We start from the raw sequence: 21,374 nt of genomic DNA on the forward strand, positions 1-21,374 counted from the left end.
CGTACGTACCTAGAAAGAGCAAAGTAATCTTCATTATATATCAAAATAGTGTAATTATGTTTTAGAATAGTAGGTATGCAGATCATCAGTTAACCACAAGAATAATGTTCTTTGAGAGGACACTAAAGTTACTGAGAATGTGATTGTAAAAAGTGTAAAACTTGCATAGCTACTAGCAAACTGCTAGTTTTATGTATATGAACAAATAGTGTTTGGCAACTGGGAAGATCTGTATTCAGTGTTGTGAAAGTTTTGTCTCAATTCCAGCATATTTGTCTGGGTCTAAACTGTCCCATATGTGACTCTTTCTCCATGTCTGCTTTTTCCCGTATCTTAACAATAAAGTTAAGGCCAAGTTTTGTTTCCTGTGAGCTTTGCATTCAGCCTGTGTGGTTTTGACTTTCTTGCATTTCAAGTCCCAAGGACTTGTGACTCTAAGACCTCCCAGAATTTTCATTAAGCATCTAAAACCTGTATTTGAAGAAATACTCAATTTCTTGAATTGACTGCATGCCTAAAAGATATCGATGTTTTATGTTCCGTGGGAAATGTTATGTAATGGTATTAGTTATACTGCTGAGTGTAAGTATTTGTGCTTCAACAATGTATGATTCACTGAACTTACTTAGCAATGTTTGCCTGGTGCTTTTCCCCATTGAAGGTACAAGGGATGTCCTTCATTGCTGCTGTGCTCATTCTCAATCTGGAAGAGGCAGATGCTTTCATTGCCTTTGCTAACCTTCTAAACAAGCCATGCCAGCTGGCCTTTTTCCGAGTGGATCACAGCATGGTATGCACATATTTTTCTGGTTTTGAAACTTAACATCTTTTGTCCTGAAGCATATTTGAGTTTATTGACTTCCTTTTTATTACTTTGAAAAACGGAGAATTTTACCCCATGATTACATGATGGAAAGCACTTCATCTATAGATTAGGTTCTAATTCATTGAGCACATTCTACTTTGACTTTTTATCATGGCACTTACCTAAAAGGTTGCATCATGCTGTATCGAGATCTTGGACCCTTGATTGTTTTTATGTTCTTTTTGTAACTCGCTTCTTTTGAAGACTGCTAATAAGGTACTTTATTAATCTCTACAGATGCTGAAATACTTTGCAGCCTTCGAAGTATTCTTTGAAGAAAACCTTCCCAAATTGTTTCTTCATTTCAAATCATACAGTCTTACTCCAGACATATATTTGATAGACTGGTGAGTTCAGAGAACATAGTATAACCAATCTTACAACTGTTGAAACTCTTCTCATTTTTGCTAATAGACATTTAAACTATAGAAGTAGAAGATTAAACAAAAACACATTCAAGTGTATGTGTACATAATCTTCCTAGGTCTTGAGAGGTCTGTGTGGCCTCTGTTATACAACTGCAATTCTTCTAGCAGGATTCAAACATTCAGAGATGAGCTTAGCGTAAGCATATGCTCAGACAGGAAATGAGGCTGGGAAGACTTAGGTAGATGGATCTCCATTGCAAGTAATAGACATTTATTTGTAATGTGAAGAAAAAGATGCAGTTTTTTGACTGATCATAAGGGATTTGATCTTACTGAAAAATGTAAGAGTAAGCTCTGAAAGAAATATAGAGACAATGAAATATAGTTACTGGTTCAGGAAGGGATAAACTTGGAAATAAGATGAACATTTTGAGTTACTGAATCATCTGAAGCAGAATACCAAGCTCTACTGTGCCCCTCTAATGCAAGCACCCTTGAAGCCTGTTCAGGGCTCGCAAATACTGAATGCTCATTCATAAGTGCATATTGGCACAGTGCATGGATGTATATATGTGCATAAACACATGTATATGTATAATGACAGTTGTATGGGCCTCAATATTTTTAATGGTGCAAATTGAATTGCACAGAACTAAATGATACAGAACTGCTAGGTCACCCATTGCTCGGGATTGAAGCCCTTCTGCACGATGCAGCTTAACCAGCCAGCAGCAAGTTTCAGCAGGAGCAAGGCACACTGTAGCAGTATTGACCTCATGAGTGATGGAGCCCTAAGAGTTTAAAGAGGGTATGAAAGAGCTGTATTTGTTGCAGAAGTAATGCTATTGTATAAAGTATTTGAATATTCTGCCAGTGTAGTCTATGTATCTACCGTGTAGTCTATGTATCAATTTTTTATTTTGTATAAGCCCTTGTATATTGTACCTTATTTGAATATAAAGATGCTTGTAACTGCTGTAGCTAGAGCACCCTTGGTTGATTTAAATGGAGAATTTCTTGTAGCAGTACAAGTTTGCAGAGTTGATTTGAAGAGCTAGGGATTTGTGAGCATCTTGAAGGTCTCTTCCAACCATAATGATTCTATGATCTTCAAATTAAGGGAGGCAGAGGGGAAGCTTGTGAGAACTTGTCATCTGCTAATGTAATTTAGATTTAAAGGAGGTGATATTTTCATGTTTCTCAAATATGTTAATTATATATTTTTTCTGCTTAATTACAGGATTTTTACACTCTACAGCAAGTCACTACCACTTGATCTAGCCTGTCGTGTCTGGGATGTTTTCTGTAGAGATGGAGAAGAATTTTTGTTTAGGACAGGATTAGGAATCCTTCGATTGTATGAAGATATTCTTCTACAGATGGACTTCATTCATATAGCACAGTTTTTAACAAAACTTCCAGAAGACATTACATCAGAAAAGCTTTTTACCTGTATTGCAGCTATTCAGATGCAGAATAGTAACAAGAAATGGGCACAGGTGAGTTTTTGATTGTGAATCTCAGAACACTAAATGGGATGCTTCTTAATTATTACTTTAGGCTGCATGTTTGACTTTAAAGTGAGGGTTAATTCGGTATTCTGGCACGAGATGCAACAGAAAGGTCATATTTGGTCATTGAGATGGTTGCTTTTTTGTAAACAAATTTGCCACTAAAACTGGCTTATTTGGTAAGCAATAAAATAGTTGCTGAGCAATCCTTAATTTCTAGTGCAGAGAAAGACAAATATGAGCGCTTTAAACCAAATTCTGCCTGAAACTGAACAAAAATGCAAATTGCAAATGAAACCTATATCAAGGTAAAAGGGTAAAATAATCTCGTTTGTCAGAAGACAGGTTTGCCCTTGGCTCAACTCCTAATGCAAACTGAGTTGTGAAGAATGGATAGCAAGTAAGGGAGTATGCGGGACTGGTCTGCCTCTGTATCTCCAGTTATTCCTAAGATCAATTCTGTGTTGTGTTTCTTAAGATGAAGGATTTTTTAATAGAATTGATAAGTTAGTGTTAATTGACTCTTCTGATGTAGTCTAGTGTCCCATTTCAGAAGTTAGTCTCTGTGCTGAAACTGTGACTTAATATTAGCCTTTTTCAATTAGATAATTATTATTAAATAATTTACTTTTCCAGGTGTTTGCCTCACTAATGAAGGACAACAAGGAAGGGGACAAGAACCATAGCCCAGCACTGAAAAGCTAATTATCATTATGTAGAGATCATTTGAAAACGTGGACAACTGCTTGAGGAAGAAAGAGCTTTTGCATCACTTCTATATGGAAAGCCACTGTAGGAAAGAGTGTAAGAAAATGAGAGCTAGTATAGCTCTCAATGAAGTAATGAACTGATGAAATCTTCAGCCTTTTGCCAGTATTAGCTTTTTCTGTGGGAAGATTTGTTCCACACAGCATACTAAAACCTATGAAACTGAGAAGTGGGGAGTTCATATTTAATACTTTAAAATCAGCTCAATGCAATAAACATTTGTAATAACTTCTGTTGGTACTTTAAAAAAAGGCATAACTTTTTTACAAATACCACAAAGGCACTTTTTGGGGGGGAGGGGGAGAGTAGAAAATGCTAACATTAAGGCCCCAAAACTGCTATCCAGACCAAATGCTTTGGTACAAATATTACCTCCAAAATTAACTATTTAGAATTATTGAGGACCAAATAGGTTGTTTGGTATAGTTATGTGCAAGTTTGGGAAGGGATACTGTAATCTACTTGTTTCTAATTTACAGCTTCATTTTTCTGGGCAAATGTAATTAACTCAGGAAATGCAGAAGTATTGTGCCCTAACATGTTAGAGCAAAAAAAAAAAATTTTTTTTTAATTTAAAAAGGAGCAAGATCAGGGCTATTCTCAGTGTGTACAGCTTTCAAATTGAATGATGTTAACCCTTTGTTTTGGTGTATTAGTTGTTCAGCTTATTAAAAATGGAGTGGGTATTTTGTGAATGGGTTCTGCCACCAGAAGTTTTATTTCACTTAGCCATTCTCAAGTGAGAGATATGCATATAGGTAATGGTAAACACTAGAAATTGGTAAAGCTATCTACAGGCTTTGTATTGGCAAAGGAGCATCCACCTTTAACACTTCAGAATAATTCTATGTGGAATAGAATTTAACTATCTTTTATTAGTGTGCAATACTGAAATCCAGAAAGCGTATGGTATTGTCATGCTTAATTCTTTACCAACTTTTAACTGTGAGAAATAATGTAATACAATGTGTATCACAGCAGATATTCTCAATATTTCCTGTTCTCAAAGAGGCACCGTACAACTTTCAATTATAGAGGGTGGAAATTTAAAACGGATAACACTGCAGGTGAGGAACACTTGCACTCTCTTGGTCCCTTTTTGCTAATATTTAATGTAAATAATTTCCTTACATGTGGGTTTTTGTAATTGGTCCCTCTGTGGTAATCAAGTCAAAATTATCATTGCCTATTTTTAAGTGCAGGAGGTTTTTGGTTGTCTGGTGTTGAAAAGCAGAGTCTGAATAACTTGGGGTAAAGATTTTAAGCTAGTGTGGTGTAACTTACGTTGCTATCTGGTTTCAAAACTACATATATATTACTCATAACATTACAATTTGAACTTTGTCAATTTTTTCTTAACTTATGTATTCACTACTTTAATTGGATTCAATTTGTCTTATATTTTTGTGTTAACTTGTACAGTTTTCTTACTTTTCAAGTATAAATCTCTGTATATATCTGTACATAGAAGGATTAAGCCTTCCTTTACGACCACTAGTAACAATTCCTGTGTAAATAAAACTCATAGTAGAAGCGGTGCGTGGTTCTTCGCGCACAGTTTGCCTCAGAGAACGGTGTCTATACGTTCCTCTATAAGGTGGGCGCGTGGGCCGCAGCTGTTGCCTGTCCTTTTAAGGGCTCGTGTCCGTTAGGAGGGCCCCGCCCTCAACGGCCGCCCTGGGCGCCGCGCGCGGCCTCCGCCGCCAGGTGCCGCTGTGGGCGGCGGCGCGGCCGTTGGGCGGCGTGGCCGTTGGGCGGCGCGAGGGGCAGTTTCCGCTGCTCGCCGGGAGCCGCACGCGTTCGGGACCGCCGCCATGAAGCCGGTAGGAAGCCGGGCAAGGAGGGTGGCGGCCGGGGCTGGACGGGACGGCGCGCTGGGCTCCAGGTCTTCTACGGCATCGCGGGCGGCTTGGGACACGCTTGGCCTAGGCGGGCATGGCGGCGGCCGGGTGGTGGGGGGCCCCGTTCTCTGGGCCGGCCCTGCCTCGCGGCGGGCGGATACCTGCGCCGTGACGTTGGGCTGTGGGTTGCGAGGAGGCTGTTGGGGTGCAAGACAGGGCCGATGTCCCCTTGTTCGTTACAGTGGGAAGTGGGCACGGGTCTCGGTGGATACTGAGAGGAAAAGCAGAGTCCGGAACGGACTGCTAGGGAGCCGGGACTGCTGGCTAGAGCGGTCCTAGCTTTTGGTCTTACGTGGATGGGGACAAGGATCAGCTTTGGAAAGCCCTCTGAAGAGGACGAGTGTTTGACCTATTGGTATTTTCAGTCTTTTTTTTTCAGAAACCTGAGATAACTCTTTGGGAGTTTTATCCATACCATCATCCTTCTCATAAACCTTAAATTGAGCTTAGAAACAGATCAGTGCTGTGGTCACCAGTATCTGGAATTGCAGGGTCTGAAAGTGATCATTCTATCTGAGCTCTTCCCAGGATGGAGACTGCAATAAGGCAAACAGCTCAGGGCTTCAGGTTCAGGCCTGGAGCAGACTGGTGATATCTGGGGTAATCTCGGGGTTGTTTCTGGTCATTCAACTCTTTCCCAACAGCCAAATCTGAAAGGGGAAGCCAAAGGTGAACCAACAGAAATTCCTCATGTGAGACCTCTGGTCACTTGTTTTCTTAACCAGGGAGACATGTGTAGACCCTCACCAGTAGACCCGAATCACTGCCAAATTATTTTTCCTCAGTCGCTACCTTCCTATACCCCCATTACATAAATTACATAAATTGCCTGTTTCCAGGGTCCTGAGCAGTCCCTGCAGCTTTTCGCTTTTTGTGGTCATGTACTGATCTGTGCCTCTGGGGTTTCAGCTTCACCTGTATCCTGACGACTGTGGCTCCGTGAGCCCCTTCACAGCTCCTACGTGGTGCCGAGGTGCCCCTTGCTGAGAACAGCATGGGGTCTTCCCTGCCTCAGGCCTGTCCTGGAGCATTTGGGGCAGGAGCACATGCAGCTGAGCCCGCTAGAGCGTCCTGCACTGGGACATTTTCCTGAGGCTGTAGCCCTGTACCCACATTGCTGATGTCACTGCGTGCGGTGCAAGGACACCATCCTGAAGGGAGGAGATGGAGTGTCTGGGCCAAAGAGCTGTGTCTTGGCTGTTTATTTGACACACTTTGATTAACTTATTTATTCTGTGTCTAAAAGCATATGAGTATTGTGCTTAATAATAAAGGAGTTGTTACTTATGCTTGTATAAGTTACTTGTACTTTTTTCTCTTTGTTTCCTAGAGAAAAAATACAAAACGAGTTCCAAGTTTTCGTAAATTATTGAGAACTAGTAAGATAAAACTTGACAACAAGCTAAAAAATAAACAGTATAAGCAGCAGAGTGCTGCTAAGAAGTATCGGAAGGAACAAAAGAAGCTAAGGCAGGCTGTCAGAGATGCCATCTGTAGAAAACCCTTCCCACTGGAGGAGTACAAGAAAAAAACAGTTGGTAAGTTTTGCTTGTTACAAATAGTCAATTTATTAGCCTCTCAGACTTTTTCTTTGTAGGGAAAGGCAAAGATATGAGGGTTGCTATTATCCTGTTGCAAAATTGTTTTAAAAATATTTAGAGTGCATAAATAATCACCTTTCTTGTTAAAAGAAAGAACCAAAGTTACGAAAAACACAGAACAGCCATCCTTTCAACAAGGATTGACAGATAGAGGTGGTGAAACCACATTTGTGGTAATTAGCATTCAATGTGTCAATAACAGGGCAGTTTTCTGGGATAAATTTTTTTGGCCTGATTTGTGTGAAGATTGATGAGATCAGGATTGAAATGAGGTTTCATATTCAAATGACCTGACATAGGTAGAGTAGGCTTTCAAGTGTACATGTATGTAAAGGATAGTAACCTGTATACACCGTATTTTAAAAGCTGATAAACAAGAGAAAGATGAGGAGGAAGATGCTCTTCCACTGGACATGATGGATGAAGATGACTTGAAATTAATGCAAGATCTGGCTCAAAAAGCATCATTTATAACCAGAGATCTTTCTTCTAAGTGAGTATTCATGTAATCTTCACTTTTCATAGTAATTCATTTTTTTGTGGTTAGTGTGCCTAGTGTTTGGGCCTGAGGGGTTGATATTTTTTTTGTCTTGTATTGCTCAGTGAACCTGTGCACATCAAGAAGAAAAAAAATGAGAGTGTGATTGACAGATATGAGAAGATGCCGAGACGCATGCAGACTGAGCCGGAGAAGGAACTTATTCATCTGCTGCCCATCAAAGACAAAGGTGGTATTATTCCGCAAACCATGGAAAAGCCAGGTAAGACACTGATCCTGGAATCAGCATAGTAACAATTGTCACACAAGATGTGTATTATTCTTTTAAAATTCCAAGACATTTATTATTATATGGTTGACACTAGACACTCTATCTTTGCAGTTCTAAATGTTACAGAGGAAGAAGAAGAGGATACAGAAGAAATGGAGGTAGCAGAGGGTAATAAAACATCCTGTTTATTCTTTTATTTTTTTTCAAATCACTGACATGACTGAAGAGTACATTGCTCTTTCTTAAACCAATCTGTAATTCGAGTGAATTTTGGTTAGGGCGCTTTTGAGTATGTTCGTTTAGTTGTCATGGTACTCCCAGAGAATAAAAGTGAGTCAGATCTTTCTTATCAATTAGAAATGGTTTGATTTTTGTCAAATACTTCGAATTTTGTCTGGAATTGATGTTTTCTTTAACTTTATATTGGTATTGTCATCTTTGCTAGTGAGAAGGGAAATCTTACTGTTAGTTAAGGAATGTATGATGTGGTTTTAGATTCTGAGATAATTTTGAAATGCAGCTCCAGACACAGACTTAAGGAGATTTTTGAGTATATATTGCTCTAGACGTTTTTTACTTAGTATCAAATACCAAAACAGTAGGAAATTCAGACTTCAATTTTCAGCTTGCTCTCTAGTGAGTTATATTCAAGTAACAGTTGTAGTTCTCACCCTGCCGTTTACGAGTCAGAAGTTGAAGAAGAATATGTTTGACACAAATTAATCCTCAGAAAAGGCAATTAAATGACTTATATTTTTAAAATAAGAAGTGGATGGTGAAAATACGCTGCAAACTGTGAGGCACTGCTGTTTCTTGACACAGCTGAGATCATATATTGAGTTTATACATTATCACTGTGCTTGAGAAAAAACATTTTCAGATTCAAAATAGATTTGGGCAGTTTATTTTTTCAGGAATAAGATTTTAGGGTGCAAGAGAAAATGGTTGGCTTAATACAAACTTGAACAGGGTCATTTTCTTTGAAGTAGCTTTTACTGTGGAACTGCATGTGGTGGTGGAGTCTGCAGTTATCCTGGTACCCTTCTGAAATGTGGAAACTGGAACTGTAGTTTGCAGTAAAGTGTTCAAGTGCTTTCTCCAGTGCTTTTCCTCCTGTCTAACCCTTAAACTTTGTGCTAGATGCTAATGAAGAACCCCTGCCTGTTCTCACTCCTGAGGAAATGGCTGCCCAAAGGAAGAGAAAACTGCAAGAAAGGAAGACTCATATTGCTGCTTTAGCAGCTGCCATTCTGTCTGACCCGGAAAACCACGTGGGTAGTGTTTACTTGATGTGCCTGTATTGTGCAGTAAATATGTAAGCAAGGTGACTAAGAAATAGCAAAGGCATGAAAATATATCACAGGAACAAGGAAACAAGATCAGTCTTTTTTTTCCCAAGGGGTTCCAAATGTTGCTTTTGACAGAGGTTGATGCAGTGGTTTTGGATCCAGTGAAGATCCAGGTGACCCTGTCTGCTCTGTTCAGAAGTAGTTGGTTGTGAATACACATGATTTTAGGAATAATATTGTCAGTACCTGCTGTTCAAACTCCCTTGTTTTTGGACATGACCCTTATTTAAACTCTGATTTCAAGATTGTATCTGAAACTCCATGTTTCAGGATATGCTTTTATTTACCTATAATTCTGTCTGTATTTGTAATGGCACAGCACTTTGAACATACCAGAACTGTTGTTATTTTTCTTTGGTTATGTAGTGCTTCTTGATTCATTATGCAGCGCTTAGTGGAGACTGCGTAAATGCTGATTTATTTGCTTTTGTATTATACTATGAAACATGTTTCCTGCTGCTAACTTTTTCTGAAGTGTACTTTAGACTTGAGAACTGACCATGACTTCCTGTTTTCTCAACCAGATTAAAAAATTGAAAGAGTTGCGCAGCATGCTGATGGAGCAGGATCCTTATGTGGCTGTGATTGTTCGGAAGTTGGTCATGGTTTCGTTGATGGAGATATTCAAAGATATTGTTCCTTCTTACAAAATTCGGCCTCTGACTGAAGCGGAAAAAGCTACCAAGGTAAAATGCTGAGTTTCTTCATAGAGGGTCATTGGTAGTTTGGTTTGTTTTGAATTATGCCAAATGCTGATTGTGGTTCTTTTAATACAAATTTACAGTTTGGAAAAAAGGGTGAAAGGAACTCGTGGAAATTCTGGAATTCTGATGGTTAGCAGGGAAGAGGTTTTTGTTTTGAGCCTTTGGTTCCTACATAGTTCCTTCAATAATCAGGTGGCATTCTGTGTTTAAGGGAGGGAAATGATAGCATATGAGAGTAGTATACCAAACCTGGGTGACTTTCACCATAAAACTTGGGATAAGAGTGTTGTGTTTTTGATTTAGGAAACTAAAGAAAGCAAATTATGCAGCATCGTCACTTAATTGGCACTGAGATCTGTATATGAGCTTAAGTAATATGCTAAAGAAATGTAGGATGACTTGCTTTTTAGAGCTTTTTTATGTCTTTAAAATAAGTTTTAATTCAGTCCCTTTTAATGAAATCAGCCTAATTTAGAAAATCCCTTTAAGCATAGAACATTTATATTAATGTTACTTTAAATACATTTCTAGGAATTCCTGGTTAGAGGAAAAAAATTCTCAGATATCTAATACTCATTTAAAAACTTTTTTGTTGCAGTTTTTTTGACAATACTGATTAATTGCAATATTTAGTTCTCCAAATAAAATTTCACTTACATTATGTTTACAGGTTAAAAAAGAAACTCAGAAACTAAGGGAGTTTGAAGAGGGCCTTGTGAGCCAGTACAAATTTTACTTGGAAAATCTGGAACAAACAATTAAAGGTAGGGTCAGTGCTTTCCATTTTTGCAGCAAAAGCAAAATTGGTTGCAGCATCACAGTTTACCTCCTGTGACTGAATGAATGTTGCTACCTTAGCTTGTCTTTCATACTTCTGCTGTTTCATATAAATGTGTAGAAAACTGCATAAACTAAAAATATAAGTGCGTAAGTCTCCTGCATTTTGCACAATATAACTAAAAATGGCTTTTTTTGGTGCAGATTGGAAACAAAGGAAGCTGAAGAAAAGTAATGTAATCTCATTAAAAGCATATAAAGGTCTGGCAGAGATTGCAGTGAAGTGTCTGTGCGAGCTGCTTGTGGCCTTACCGCACTTTAACTTCCACAATAACATTATTGTTTTGATTGTTCCACTCATGAATGATACATCAAAAAAGGTAAGTGATTTTTGATCAGGGAAAGAAGTCCTATTCTTCCTGAGGACAATTTATTTCATAACTTTATCGTGCAGTATCCTAATCATGCAGCCTTATCTTTTCACCGTTTCATAGGCTTTGTTCACTTAGTAGATACTATCACTATTGTCATGGGATTGGCTTTACAGATTTTTTTTTTCAATTCCCTTTCAGATTTCTGAACTGTGCTTTGAGGCAGTAAAGCAGCTCTTCAAACAAGACAAGCTGGGCATTGCTTCACTCGGTGTAGTTAAGGTCATTTCTGGTCTTGTGAAGGGTAGAAATTACAATGTCAGACCTGAGGTAAGGTTCTTTCTGTTGTACTTCACCTTTTCCTCTGTGTTTGTTTTTTAAAAAAATTCTGAAAGTTAATCCAGACGCTAGCTACAGATGTGCAGCATTTCATCACTCTGGCAGAACAGAAAGACTTGAAGTAGGTTGAACCAGAGGTTGGCAAAGAGAGGTATAAGGCTGAGATTGAAGTGAGACAGAGAAACGGGGGAAGGGGTAGAAATGGACAGTGCTGGGAATGGGATTGGAAGCAGCAACAAGCAATAATGATGGAAGGGAACATAAAGGAAATAAGAAGAATGGAATTAAGGATTTCTTAGAAGGGAATCTAGGATTTCTTAGACTCTACATTCCTATGCTCTGCATTATCTTTATTTTACTATAGGTCTTAAAAGTATTTCTTCACTTAAGAATTAAGGAAGTAGAATTAAAAAAAGACTCTGAAGACATTGCACCAAAGAAAAAGTTCATGACTTACAAAGAAAAAAGAAAAAATCTTTCAAGAATGCAAAGAAAGGTATGACTTGTACTCTCTCAGGCTCTGTTTTAATGAGTTCAGGTAACAAATTGTTCTAGCAGTGGCTGCACTTCCTAGTTGTCTTTGTTAGCTCTTGGCTTTTGTAATTAGTGTTTGCCCTGTACTTACATCTGGCACTCATGAGGTTCTAGAGGGAATTTAACTGATGTTCCTATATTTTTTCCTCATCCTGTCTTTCTGCTGTTGGTAATGCTTACAAGGGGTTGTTTTTATTGGGGAAGGGTGTATCTAAGAAGATGGTTATCCTGTGGCAAGCGTTTAATGAACTCAGCAAGATGAAAGATTAGTGTTTAAATGTTGGAAACATTTAATTAGTTGGAATGGCTGTTGTCTTAAAATGAACTGTATGTTTTCAGTGGAAGAAAGCAGAAGAGAAGCTGGAACGAGAACTTTTAGAAGCCGAAGCTTCAGAAAGTAAAGAAAAAAAACTGAAACTGGTAAGTAATTTAGAATTAATTTCCAGTTTTACAAGGCAGTAGTTCCAGGCCTTTTGTTATCAAGGGTCTCCCTTCTGTTGCCCATTAGCAGCCGTCCACACCTCTGGTTAACCATAGCAGCTTATGTTTTACTTGACCAGAGGGGTAAGTTTCAGTAAAAAGAGCCCTCTCTCTGTATCTAGAAAAGCCAGCTTACTGCCTCTTTCCTTTGAATCTACAGACATATGTTCTCCATGTGCCCTGTTCCTTGCTGCATGTGGTCCCACTTTCTCCAAGTGGCCTTTAGGCGGGGCGGGTGGCTGGAGTGTGGCCCCTTGAAATGAGGGGTAGAGGGTGGTTGTCTGGGACAGCGTGAGGGCTCAGAGCAGGGGGCAGGAGGCTGGGATCGGGCTCTCCAGCACTGCGAGAGTGGGGAGGGCAGTGCCAGGCTGGGTTTCCAAGGCCTGAGTGCAAGCCAAGAGGTAGAGCAGCCAGGCCAGCGTGTAGCTTTTGCCACATCACTTCTCCTGTTTTGTGTAGCTCTGCCAGCCCCGAGGAACGGCACCTGAAGGATGGAGAGACAGGAGATGCTGAGCTCCTGGTCCTCAAAATTGTATCCCTGTAGTTTACTGTGATAGTGCGATAGTATGAGGAACATTTCTAATTCTGTTTAAGGGGCCTAGAAATGTCTGTCTTTCATGCTTATGTATTTTATTTTTCTTCCTTTAGCACACAGAGACTTTGAATATTGTCTTTTTAACCTACTTCAGAATCTTGAAGAAAACTCAGAATTCTCCACTTTTGCCAGCTGTGCTAGAAGGTCTTGCAAAGTAAGAACTGAGTCCACATTCAGTTGTGTGCGGTAAAGACACAGAGTGCTGAAGGATTTTTTCTAATCTTTTATAAGCAATAGCAGAGTACTGTCTCTGACAAATTTGGTGAAATTCTTATATTTCTGTGTGGAACTATTACCTTACTACTAAAAACACTTCATTGTGATTGAAATAGCCAGGATGGAATTATTGTGGTGCAGTTGTATTATATAAGTTTGGTAAGTTACTGAAGAAACTGAGTGTGTCTGTAGTGCTGAAGCTGTAATAGCAGTTGGAGGCTGAATTGTGTAGCTCTGGGAAGACAGAGATTAAAAGCTCTGCTTTTAATATTTGAACTTTGGCAAGTCAAAATACTTTGAACCAAGTTTTTATATAATGCCTATAGCTAAAAAAAAAAAAACCCAAAATCCCTCTGCTTCAAGGTTTGCCCATCTCATAAATGTGGAATTTTTTGATGACCTGTTGATTGTTCTTCATTCTCTCATTGCATCGGGGGTAAGTTGAAATTACTTTCTTAGAGTTTTCTTAAAATGATGTTCTTCTGGGTATTTATCAGTTTTATATTCTTAGGGTATAACCTATCGGGAGACTCTTCATTGCATTCTCAGTGCTTTTCACATACTCTCAGGTCAAGGTAAAAGTTCTTTAAAAGCAATTTCTTTGTTTAATATTGTCTAATAAATGGAGTTAACCTGTTTATTTGGGAATATGTTCATAGGTGATGTTCTTAATATTGATCCGATGAAGTTCTACACACATCTTTATAAGACTCTGTTCAGCCTACATGCAGGTAACTTCAGATTCTTATTTTCAGTATTTAATTAGATAATGTCTGCTCTGACCTAAATATCTTCTAGTGCCCTAAAAGGCACTCTGCACTTCTGGGTAGGCTAAAGTAGATCTGTGAACAATATAACAATTTACAGAAGATGAAAGAATGGCTGTGCTTAGGGCTAAAACACTGTTTCTAATATTTAGACATTTTTGGTGCAATAAATATCTACTTAAAAAGGGATGTAGAAGGAAAGATGTACTGTTTCTGTGCAAAGTCGGACTAGTTTTACCAAGAAGGGATAGGTATTTTAGGTATTCCTACCTGTATCACATTAGTGCTGTGTTCGACCACCTTACACTTTCATACTGTGTCTAAGGTGTGCTGTCATCTCAGCTGCAGAGCATTTTATTTTCCTTGAAATCATTATTAACTCTTTGTATTAAACACCTGTTTTTGAGGTGGTACCAACGATGATATAGGGATTGTGCTGCAGTGCCTGGACGTCATGCTCACCAAGCGGAGGAAGCAGGTTTCCCAGCAGCGAGCGCTCGCGTTCGTAAAGAGACTTTCTACGCTTGGTCTCCACGTACTTCCTAACTCCAGCATTGGGATCTTGGCAACAAACAGGGTGTTAATGCATGTAAGTTCCACTTGTTGGAATTTTTCACTTATTGGTTAAAGGTGATAGTTTTTTTTACCTAATGAATTCTAAACAGAAAAAAAGCTAAGAAACTTCTTAAAAACTGCTGAGACTGAATAAAGTGGATTGAATCCTGTATCTGTTAGCCATTTTATAGTTGGATGTGTAATAAAAGTAACTCCGTCCCTGTTTCCATTGCAGACATTCCCAAAGATGGATCTCCTACTAGACAACGAATCTCAAGGCAGTGGAGTTTATCTCCCAGAACTAGAAGAACCAGAGCACTGCAATGCTCAGAATACAGCTCTGTGGGAACTGCATTTGCTGCAGGTTAGTGACTAGCTGAGTGATTTGGGATGGTCAGTAGTAAATATCTGCTAAATGTTTATGTGATTACACAAGTAGAGAACAGAGATCTACAGGGTTTGGCATCAGTTCTAACTGATAACTGACCTATTCCAGCAAAGGAACTGCAGCACAACAGTGCGAGGAAGCTCAAAAGAAGATGCTACACATCCCCTGTGACACCACCTGGGTTTCAGTGCAGGTTGCCTGCAAGCTTGTTTGAGGGGTTTTTTCATCTATCAAGTTCTCCAGCAGTCCGGCCTTGGTCTGGGGAAGACTTGTTACTTTCTCCTGCCTTTCTCTTGCCTTCTGGCGGAAGGTGTTAGGTTAACTGCAGAGATCCACTCACAGCTTGCCAGCTACTAGTATGTGTATGACTGGGCCTTGTTCACTTACCCTTAGAAACTGACTGACTTTTGTGTGCTTTACTTCTTTATCTAAAACAAATGTAGAACCTTCCACTTCTCTGGAATGGAAATAAATTGGAGAATCAATGAAAAAAATATATCACTGCTTACCCCTCCCTCATCTGCCTGTCTCCATCCTTTCTTTCAGAGGCACTATCATCCAATAGTGCAGAAATTTGCTGCTCACCTTATCGTTGGAGCACCAGCTGAAGGCTCGGGAGCTCTCCCACCTGATTTGAGCAGAAGGTGAGCTATCAAAGAGCTTCAATTTTAAAAGCAGTGCCCTCGCAAAGGAGCAATTGTTTACAGTGTATTAAAGGACTTCCTAAAATTGGTTATCTATAAACTTAAATGATCCTGTTCTTTGAAACTTAATTTTTTTGTTTTTCTGCCAGTAAACAAAAGCAGCTAGTGGCTTTTTTTTTTTTTTTTTTTCCTCCCCCCTCTTCTGCATTTTCTGTATTGTGAGGCATATTGCCAGGCTTTGACAAGGATAGAAATCTCAGTGTGCAGTGTACTGGCAAGATAGCTACGAATAGACTTCCTCAGTAATAGTCATGACCTGAACATGGGTCAGGGGTGCAGAACTGTGGCTGTCCTGCATAAACTGGAAACCAAGAAAACAGTGGAAGGGCTAGAGTATGTTAAAATGTAAGAGCAGCCATCCTGATTCACATCAGAGGGCTTTCTAACTCATCAGCAGTGACTGTAAGCAGATGCCCAGGGAAGAGCATGAACAGGGCAAGCATGTAAGACACTTCCTGAGAGCAGTGTTCTGGCCTCTGAGTGATTTCATTCCAGGGGATTTCCTGAAACTGATGTCATGCTCTGTTTAGTAACTTTCCATGGAATTTTCTTCAACACAGTGTTCAGTGTCCCTTGAACCAAAGCATGCTTTTTTTTTGCAAATACAGTATTCTCTGTCAAGTGTGCTGTAACACAGCTCATTGTGTTAAGAATGACATTTTATTTTGACCTTCATGGGCCCTGTTCTTGCACTGGGTGAGGCAATGAATGGTCTATTCTTGTACCTCCTTTCTGTGCACTCACGACTGGCAACTCATGCTGCCCCTCCACCTCCCATGGCTGAAGGGATCCATGCCTGGCAGGGACTGTTCCATACCTGTCATTGTCATCCTTGTTGCTCATTTCCAACCATTTCGCATTTTAAATACTGCAAGGAAAGGAGTTTGGACTCAAGTGCAGTATTTGAGCTGTGGGTGATCCATGGATTTAGTGCTCCCGAACAGTGCTTTGTATTCTCTTTTCTGTTCCTAACTGCTCCACAGCCCTTGGCAGGGGTGGGGGTTGGGCGATGGGTGTCACAGGCCACTGAAAGTATCTGTCGTAACATCAAGGAGTTGTTGCTCCCGCGTGGCAATGTTCAGCTCGGAGCCTGTTGTATTTCATGTCAGCTGAGATTGTGCGTCTCTGTGGTCATTGTCTCACACTGAAATCCATTTTTGCTATTTTACTGACCAGTCACTCATTTTCATAAGGTTTTTGTGCGGTTCTTCACAGCCTGATCTTGCTACTACCACAAAAAACTTCGTACCTACCACTCACCATCTCCTTAGATTATTTCTGAGCGTGCTGAAGAGCATAGGTCCTGGCACACACTTGGTGGAAACGTACAGTGTCTCTCTGCCGTTGCAACTACATTGCATAGACCTCTGCACTCTGTTTCCTTTTAATCAGTTCTTTTCACTTGTCATAGTCTTCTGTTTTCTTCCATGGCTGCTTAGTTTTCTTAAAATGCTTTGGTGAGGAACTTTGGAAGCCTTTGGGAAAATCAGGTAGCTTGTATCCATATCCATGTATTTTTGGCTCTTTCAGAGGTGAAGATAGGTACGTGCAGGGCAAGCAGTGAGGGCCTGGAGTTCCGGCAGGCTGACAGAACAGTTCTCTTGTCTGGCTCATCTTTCTTTCTCTGTGCTCCTGCTGAGTATGAACCAGATATATTTTACTTGTTTTTACTTGCTGTCTTCCAATCTCTTCCAGTATATATTCATTACCCCGATGAGGAGGCAGGGTGTATGGGGAAAAGAGGGTTGCTTTTGGTTGGTGATAATACAAAAGTATATAGTCTTATTTTGGAAATGCATCTCATGCTGCATTTTTTTTTTTTCAACTGAGAAAACTGTGCTTATATTATAGACCTGCTACGGAACTTTTTGAGACATATAGCATGAAAGGAATGACTTTTAATCCTCCTGTTGCATCAGTAACACCCAGAAGAAAGGTACTGTTTCTCCTTGTTATTTATTAACATTTTATTATGTACCAGTGCAGTCCATATCATGTGCTGGGTCACGATGCAGTGCCTAGGCGTGAGCACACTAGTTTGAGTTTCTGAATGTGGTACTCAGTTTAATATTTTTTTATTGGCCTAAGTTAGCACTGACTCTAAAAGAAGGAAGAAAAGCTATAGGAAGAGTTCCACCACCCACAGCATTAGTTATTAGAGCAAGGTGAATGTGCTGTTATTTTTCTTATCTTGCAGACTTTCCAGTGTCTGAGTGCAGATTTTTCTCTAGTGATGAACTAATGTTTGTTTATTAAAAAACCGTTCTCATCTCCCAGTGTTGGGAGTTGGCAAAACAACTGAATTCCCAGAGCCTTTGGTTCATTATGTAGAAGGGCACTGATTCCCAGTTTACAGCTTTAAAGTGTAAATTTGAAGGGAACAAAGAGCTAATTTGTAAAGAAAAAGCCAAAAAAGGGTGAACAGTTTTGACATCTTCAGCATTGGATGTGTTCCAGATGCCAATCCCCATGAAAGGTCCAACCAGTGTCCTTCAAAAAGTGATAATTAAGTAATTCTTTCTGCCTAATGAAAACATTGTAACCTCTTAACAGCAGTAGTGCCTCCTGTTCCTAACTGTCTACTGTCAGTTAAGGCACTGAGAGCATGGATTTTTTTTTTTTTTAAGCAAAGCAGCTTCTGAAAAAATGTATTTGTACCTAGTAATCCTGTCCTTCTGCAATGACATCTAGACATGTCTGTCTTGCCAAGGTGTCACGTTAGCAGTTCAGACAGAATGAGGCTGGGAACAGCAGATGGGAGAGCGACTGTGTGTTGCTGGAACAGGGAATGCAAAAGCTCTTTAAGGCAGTAGAAGCAAAGAAAGAGAAGGCTGGGTAGGAGAAAAACTCGCAACTCTGGGTGTTCGTAATGGACCTACCTGGGAAATTTGCCACGGAGACTTGCTTGCTGTTTCTTTTAACAAACTTTGGCAGTATCTGCATCTGTTCCACATTGACAGAAACTCTGAACTAAAATTTGCTTTCCCCGTGTACCATTCAAGGCGAGCGAATCTTATTCTTTCGCAGTGGGCTTGCATGAACCACTGGCCCATGCTAAGACACTTAACAGAGAGGTATAAATCATGTCCGTGATCTTCCTTGTCCGAGCACCAGGTAAGAGAGGAGGGCTTCCTGACAGGCCCCTCAAGGCAGGGACAGGTCCTTTTTTACTCAGTTTCTAGACCTTCTACTTTTAGCATGAATGTTTTCACTAGCCTTCTGCTCAGAGCTCCTTGGTTAGTTTTTGTAAGGAGCATGAGCTCCTCCAGAGCCAGGGGCTGTGGCTGGGTGGGCTAGGTCTCTTTCAGAGACTGCTTAAAATGAAACACAAAATCCTCACCAAAAAAATGAGGTTCTTATGTTGGGCATGTTACTGGGGTGCCGTCCAATGGAAACTTTGGGTCAGGCCTGGTCAGTGCACGGCTGGTTCCATAGGGAATGGTCAATGGGATGATTAAGGGTGTGTGAGAAAAAAACTACTAATTGGAGATGGTCACTGAAAATACATCCATGCCTTCATTGCTAATACAGCTCCGCTTCTCTGATTTTCAGGACACATTCTCACAAAGGGATTCATTTCTAAATGAAGAGCTAAATGAATTGCTTCAAAAACACAACAGTGAGACTGCTATGCACAAACCCTTGGACTTTGCTAAACACTTAAAGGAATCATCCCTCTTGTAAATATTTTTATCACCATACTCAGTTGACTTAATTCTGGAGAAAGAGTAGCTCAAAAAATTCAAGTAAGATTTTGCTTTGGCATAAAAAAAACACAATGGCATAAAAAAATAATAAAAAGCATTAAAAAAAAATGCAGGTTTTTTTTTTTTCTATACAGTTAAGCCTCTGCATTTCACTCCTTGGCCTGAGTTCTCCAGATCTGGAAATCACAATGAACAGTCATGTCAATAATTTAAAAGATATGAAAACAAGTCATGTAAAAATGGTTTGCAACCATGTATTATAGTATAATAATTCTGCTTAACAAACTTTATTTTTCTAATAGAGTATACACATAGTGTGTTTCTGAGGAAAAATCACTGCATTGTGTTTTCTTTTGAAATTTTTATTCCATTCTTTGATGTTAAAATACCTTGAGATTCGGAGTATGCATCATGTTTTTGTTATGTCTCCTAACTATTGCTTTTGTTTTGGAAATTGTTTTAAATACACTCTTTTCCCAGTGACATATCTTTTGTATGTATTAGCAAACTGAGATTATTGAATTCCAGTTCCCAAGTAACTCCATAATTGAATTTCTACAACAAGACTGTCAATAAGCCATCCTTGTCAAGAATGCTGGACTAGTTCAAGGTAAGAATTTCAAACATTTTTATCTTGGCAATAGAATTTTTAATCCTCATTTCCCAAATGTTTGTCAGTGTGGTTGTCTCAGAATCTGTGCTCAACTTCAAAAGATGGATATGACTTAAACCCGAAAAACTCCACCGTGGTCATTTAGTTCGGGACAGTAGAAGCAGAGACCACATCTTAAACTGTTTATTTTTTTTTTTTTTACAACATATACAAATAAAAGTTGATTCTTCAAGTCAGCAGAGAGAAAATATTCCAGGTGGAAAATCACTTTTAAAATAGTACATTTTACATAATTTCAAAGTAATGTGAAGACTGGCACACAGTGGTGTTGCATTGTCAGAATATTCAGACATGCTTTAAGAGGCAGAGGAAGATGACTGTACAACTAATAAGTTATTTTGAAGTATCCTCTAGGAGTACAGGAGAGCAATCTATTTACTTGCACTTGTTTATTTTACTAATTCTGCTGAACATCTAGCACTATTGCAGTTACAAAATAGTTACCACAGTCAGGAAAACCTCCACCACTGGTACATTTAGTGGGCTACCCTAGCAGTAAACTGAATTTTATAGTGGACTAGTAAGAGCAGGTGGTGAAGGAACAGTGTAGACTGCTGAGCACTGGAGCAGAATGAGGCGTTCAGCCTCCGAAGCTGCAGACTCAACCTGGCCTGAAATGTAAATCTGCCTGCAAGTTCTGCTTTTTAAAAGGAAAACTGAATATCAGAGGAGATGGTTTTAAGATATTTAGATACATCCATGCTAAAGTCTTTAAAATGTGATCTCTAGAGGCAAACTGCTTTCAAAAGATGGCTATTGAGATACTTCCACTAGTAATACTCCTAGTAATAAAGATTAAAACCCATATTTTAAAAATTAAAAAGGAGACAGTATTTTTGTACTGTCCTGAACCCAAATTTAACAGTTAAAAAATCAGGCAGATACTGGGTTCTGCTGATTGCTGCTCACCTCCTCCCAGTCCTGCAGTCAGGATAGCGCTGGTGGGGCTGCAGCTACCTCAGTTGTCCTGTGCGGCCACAGCACTGCAAGCAGCACATGCTGTGCAGGACACTGGGAGAACGTTAGCAGGGAGTTGAAAATATAGAATATTTCTCTATGGCCCACAGGCAATGGGGTGGGAGCTTTCCACGTGTAAGCTGTTCAGAGGGAGGCCTGCTCCCCCTCTGAGACTGCACATTTCTGAAAGGTGTTGATACTTAACATTCCTTTCTTTCACACTTTCCTCTGGAAGCTGCTTCCTTTTTAAGTAGTTTGTAATGTGAAAAACATTTTTTTTTTCCCCCATAACTAGTGTCCGTGCCCAGCCAAAAACACCGAAAGGGACGAAAGTTACTTTGTCAGTGGTAGGACAGAGCAGGACAGCCAGGAAAAACTTTCCTATTAGAATAATAATGCAGCGCATGACATCTGTTTAACTTTCATAAAACTTCTCTGTTTCATGCTTCAAGCAGTGTTATATTTTCATTTTTA

General features: G+C 39.6%; 2 protein-coding genes across 3 annotated transcripts in view; both read left to right on the forward strand.

Moving 5' to 3' along the window:
- Positions 1 to 5,020, forward strand: part of TBC1D12 (TBC1 domain family member 12) — a 37,509-nt gene extending 32,489 nt beyond the window's left edge. For both annotated transcript variants that reach the window (XM_026051241.1, XM_026051248.1), the window contains 4 exons: positions 662 to 790; positions 1,103 to 1,212; positions 2,474 to 2,732; positions 3,381 to 5,020. In XM_026051241.1, coding sequence (XP_025907026.1) covers positions 662 to 790; positions 1,103 to 1,212; positions 2,474 to 2,732; positions 3,381 to 3,449 — 567 coding nt within the window. In that variant the 3' untranslated portion in view covers positions 3,450 to 5,020. The remainder of the gene's footprint in view (positions 1 to 661; positions 791 to 1,102; positions 1,213 to 2,473; positions 2,733 to 3,380) is intronic.
- A 289-nt stretch (positions 5,021 to 5,309) lies between these two features.
- Positions 5,310 to 19,550, forward strand: NOC3L (NOC3 like DNA replication regulator). Its single transcript, XM_026051403.1, has 21 exons — positions 5,310 to 5,335; positions 6,744 to 6,951; positions 7,381 to 7,507; positions 7,618 to 7,775; positions 7,896 to 7,952; positions 8,925 to 9,055; positions 9,658 to 9,819; positions 10,508 to 10,601; positions 10,819 to 10,994; positions 11,187 to 11,315; positions 11,689 to 11,820; positions 12,198 to 12,278; positions 12,987 to 13,087; positions 13,513 to 13,585; positions 13,661 to 13,724; positions 13,809 to 13,880; positions 14,324 to 14,505; positions 14,707 to 14,835; positions 15,406 to 15,503; positions 17,415 to 17,499; positions 19,116 to 19,550. The coding sequence occupies exons 1-21, from the start codon at positions 5,327 to 5,329 to the stop codon at positions 19,245 to 19,247; spliced, it is 2,400 nt and encodes a 799-aa protein (XP_025907188.1). The 5' UTR covers positions 5,310 to 5,326; the 3' UTR covers positions 19,248 to 19,550.
- Positions 19,551 to 21,374: the final 1,824 nt, after the last annotated feature.

Source organism: Nothoprocta perdicaria, unplaced genomic scaffold, assembly GCF_003342845.1.
Source record: "Nothoprocta perdicaria isolate Ctin4 unplaced genomic scaffold, notPer1 scaffold_111, whole genome shotgun sequence".
Classification (NCBI taxonomy): domain Eukaryota; kingdom Metazoa; phylum Chordata; class Aves; order Tinamiformes; family Tinamidae; genus Nothoprocta; species Nothoprocta perdicaria.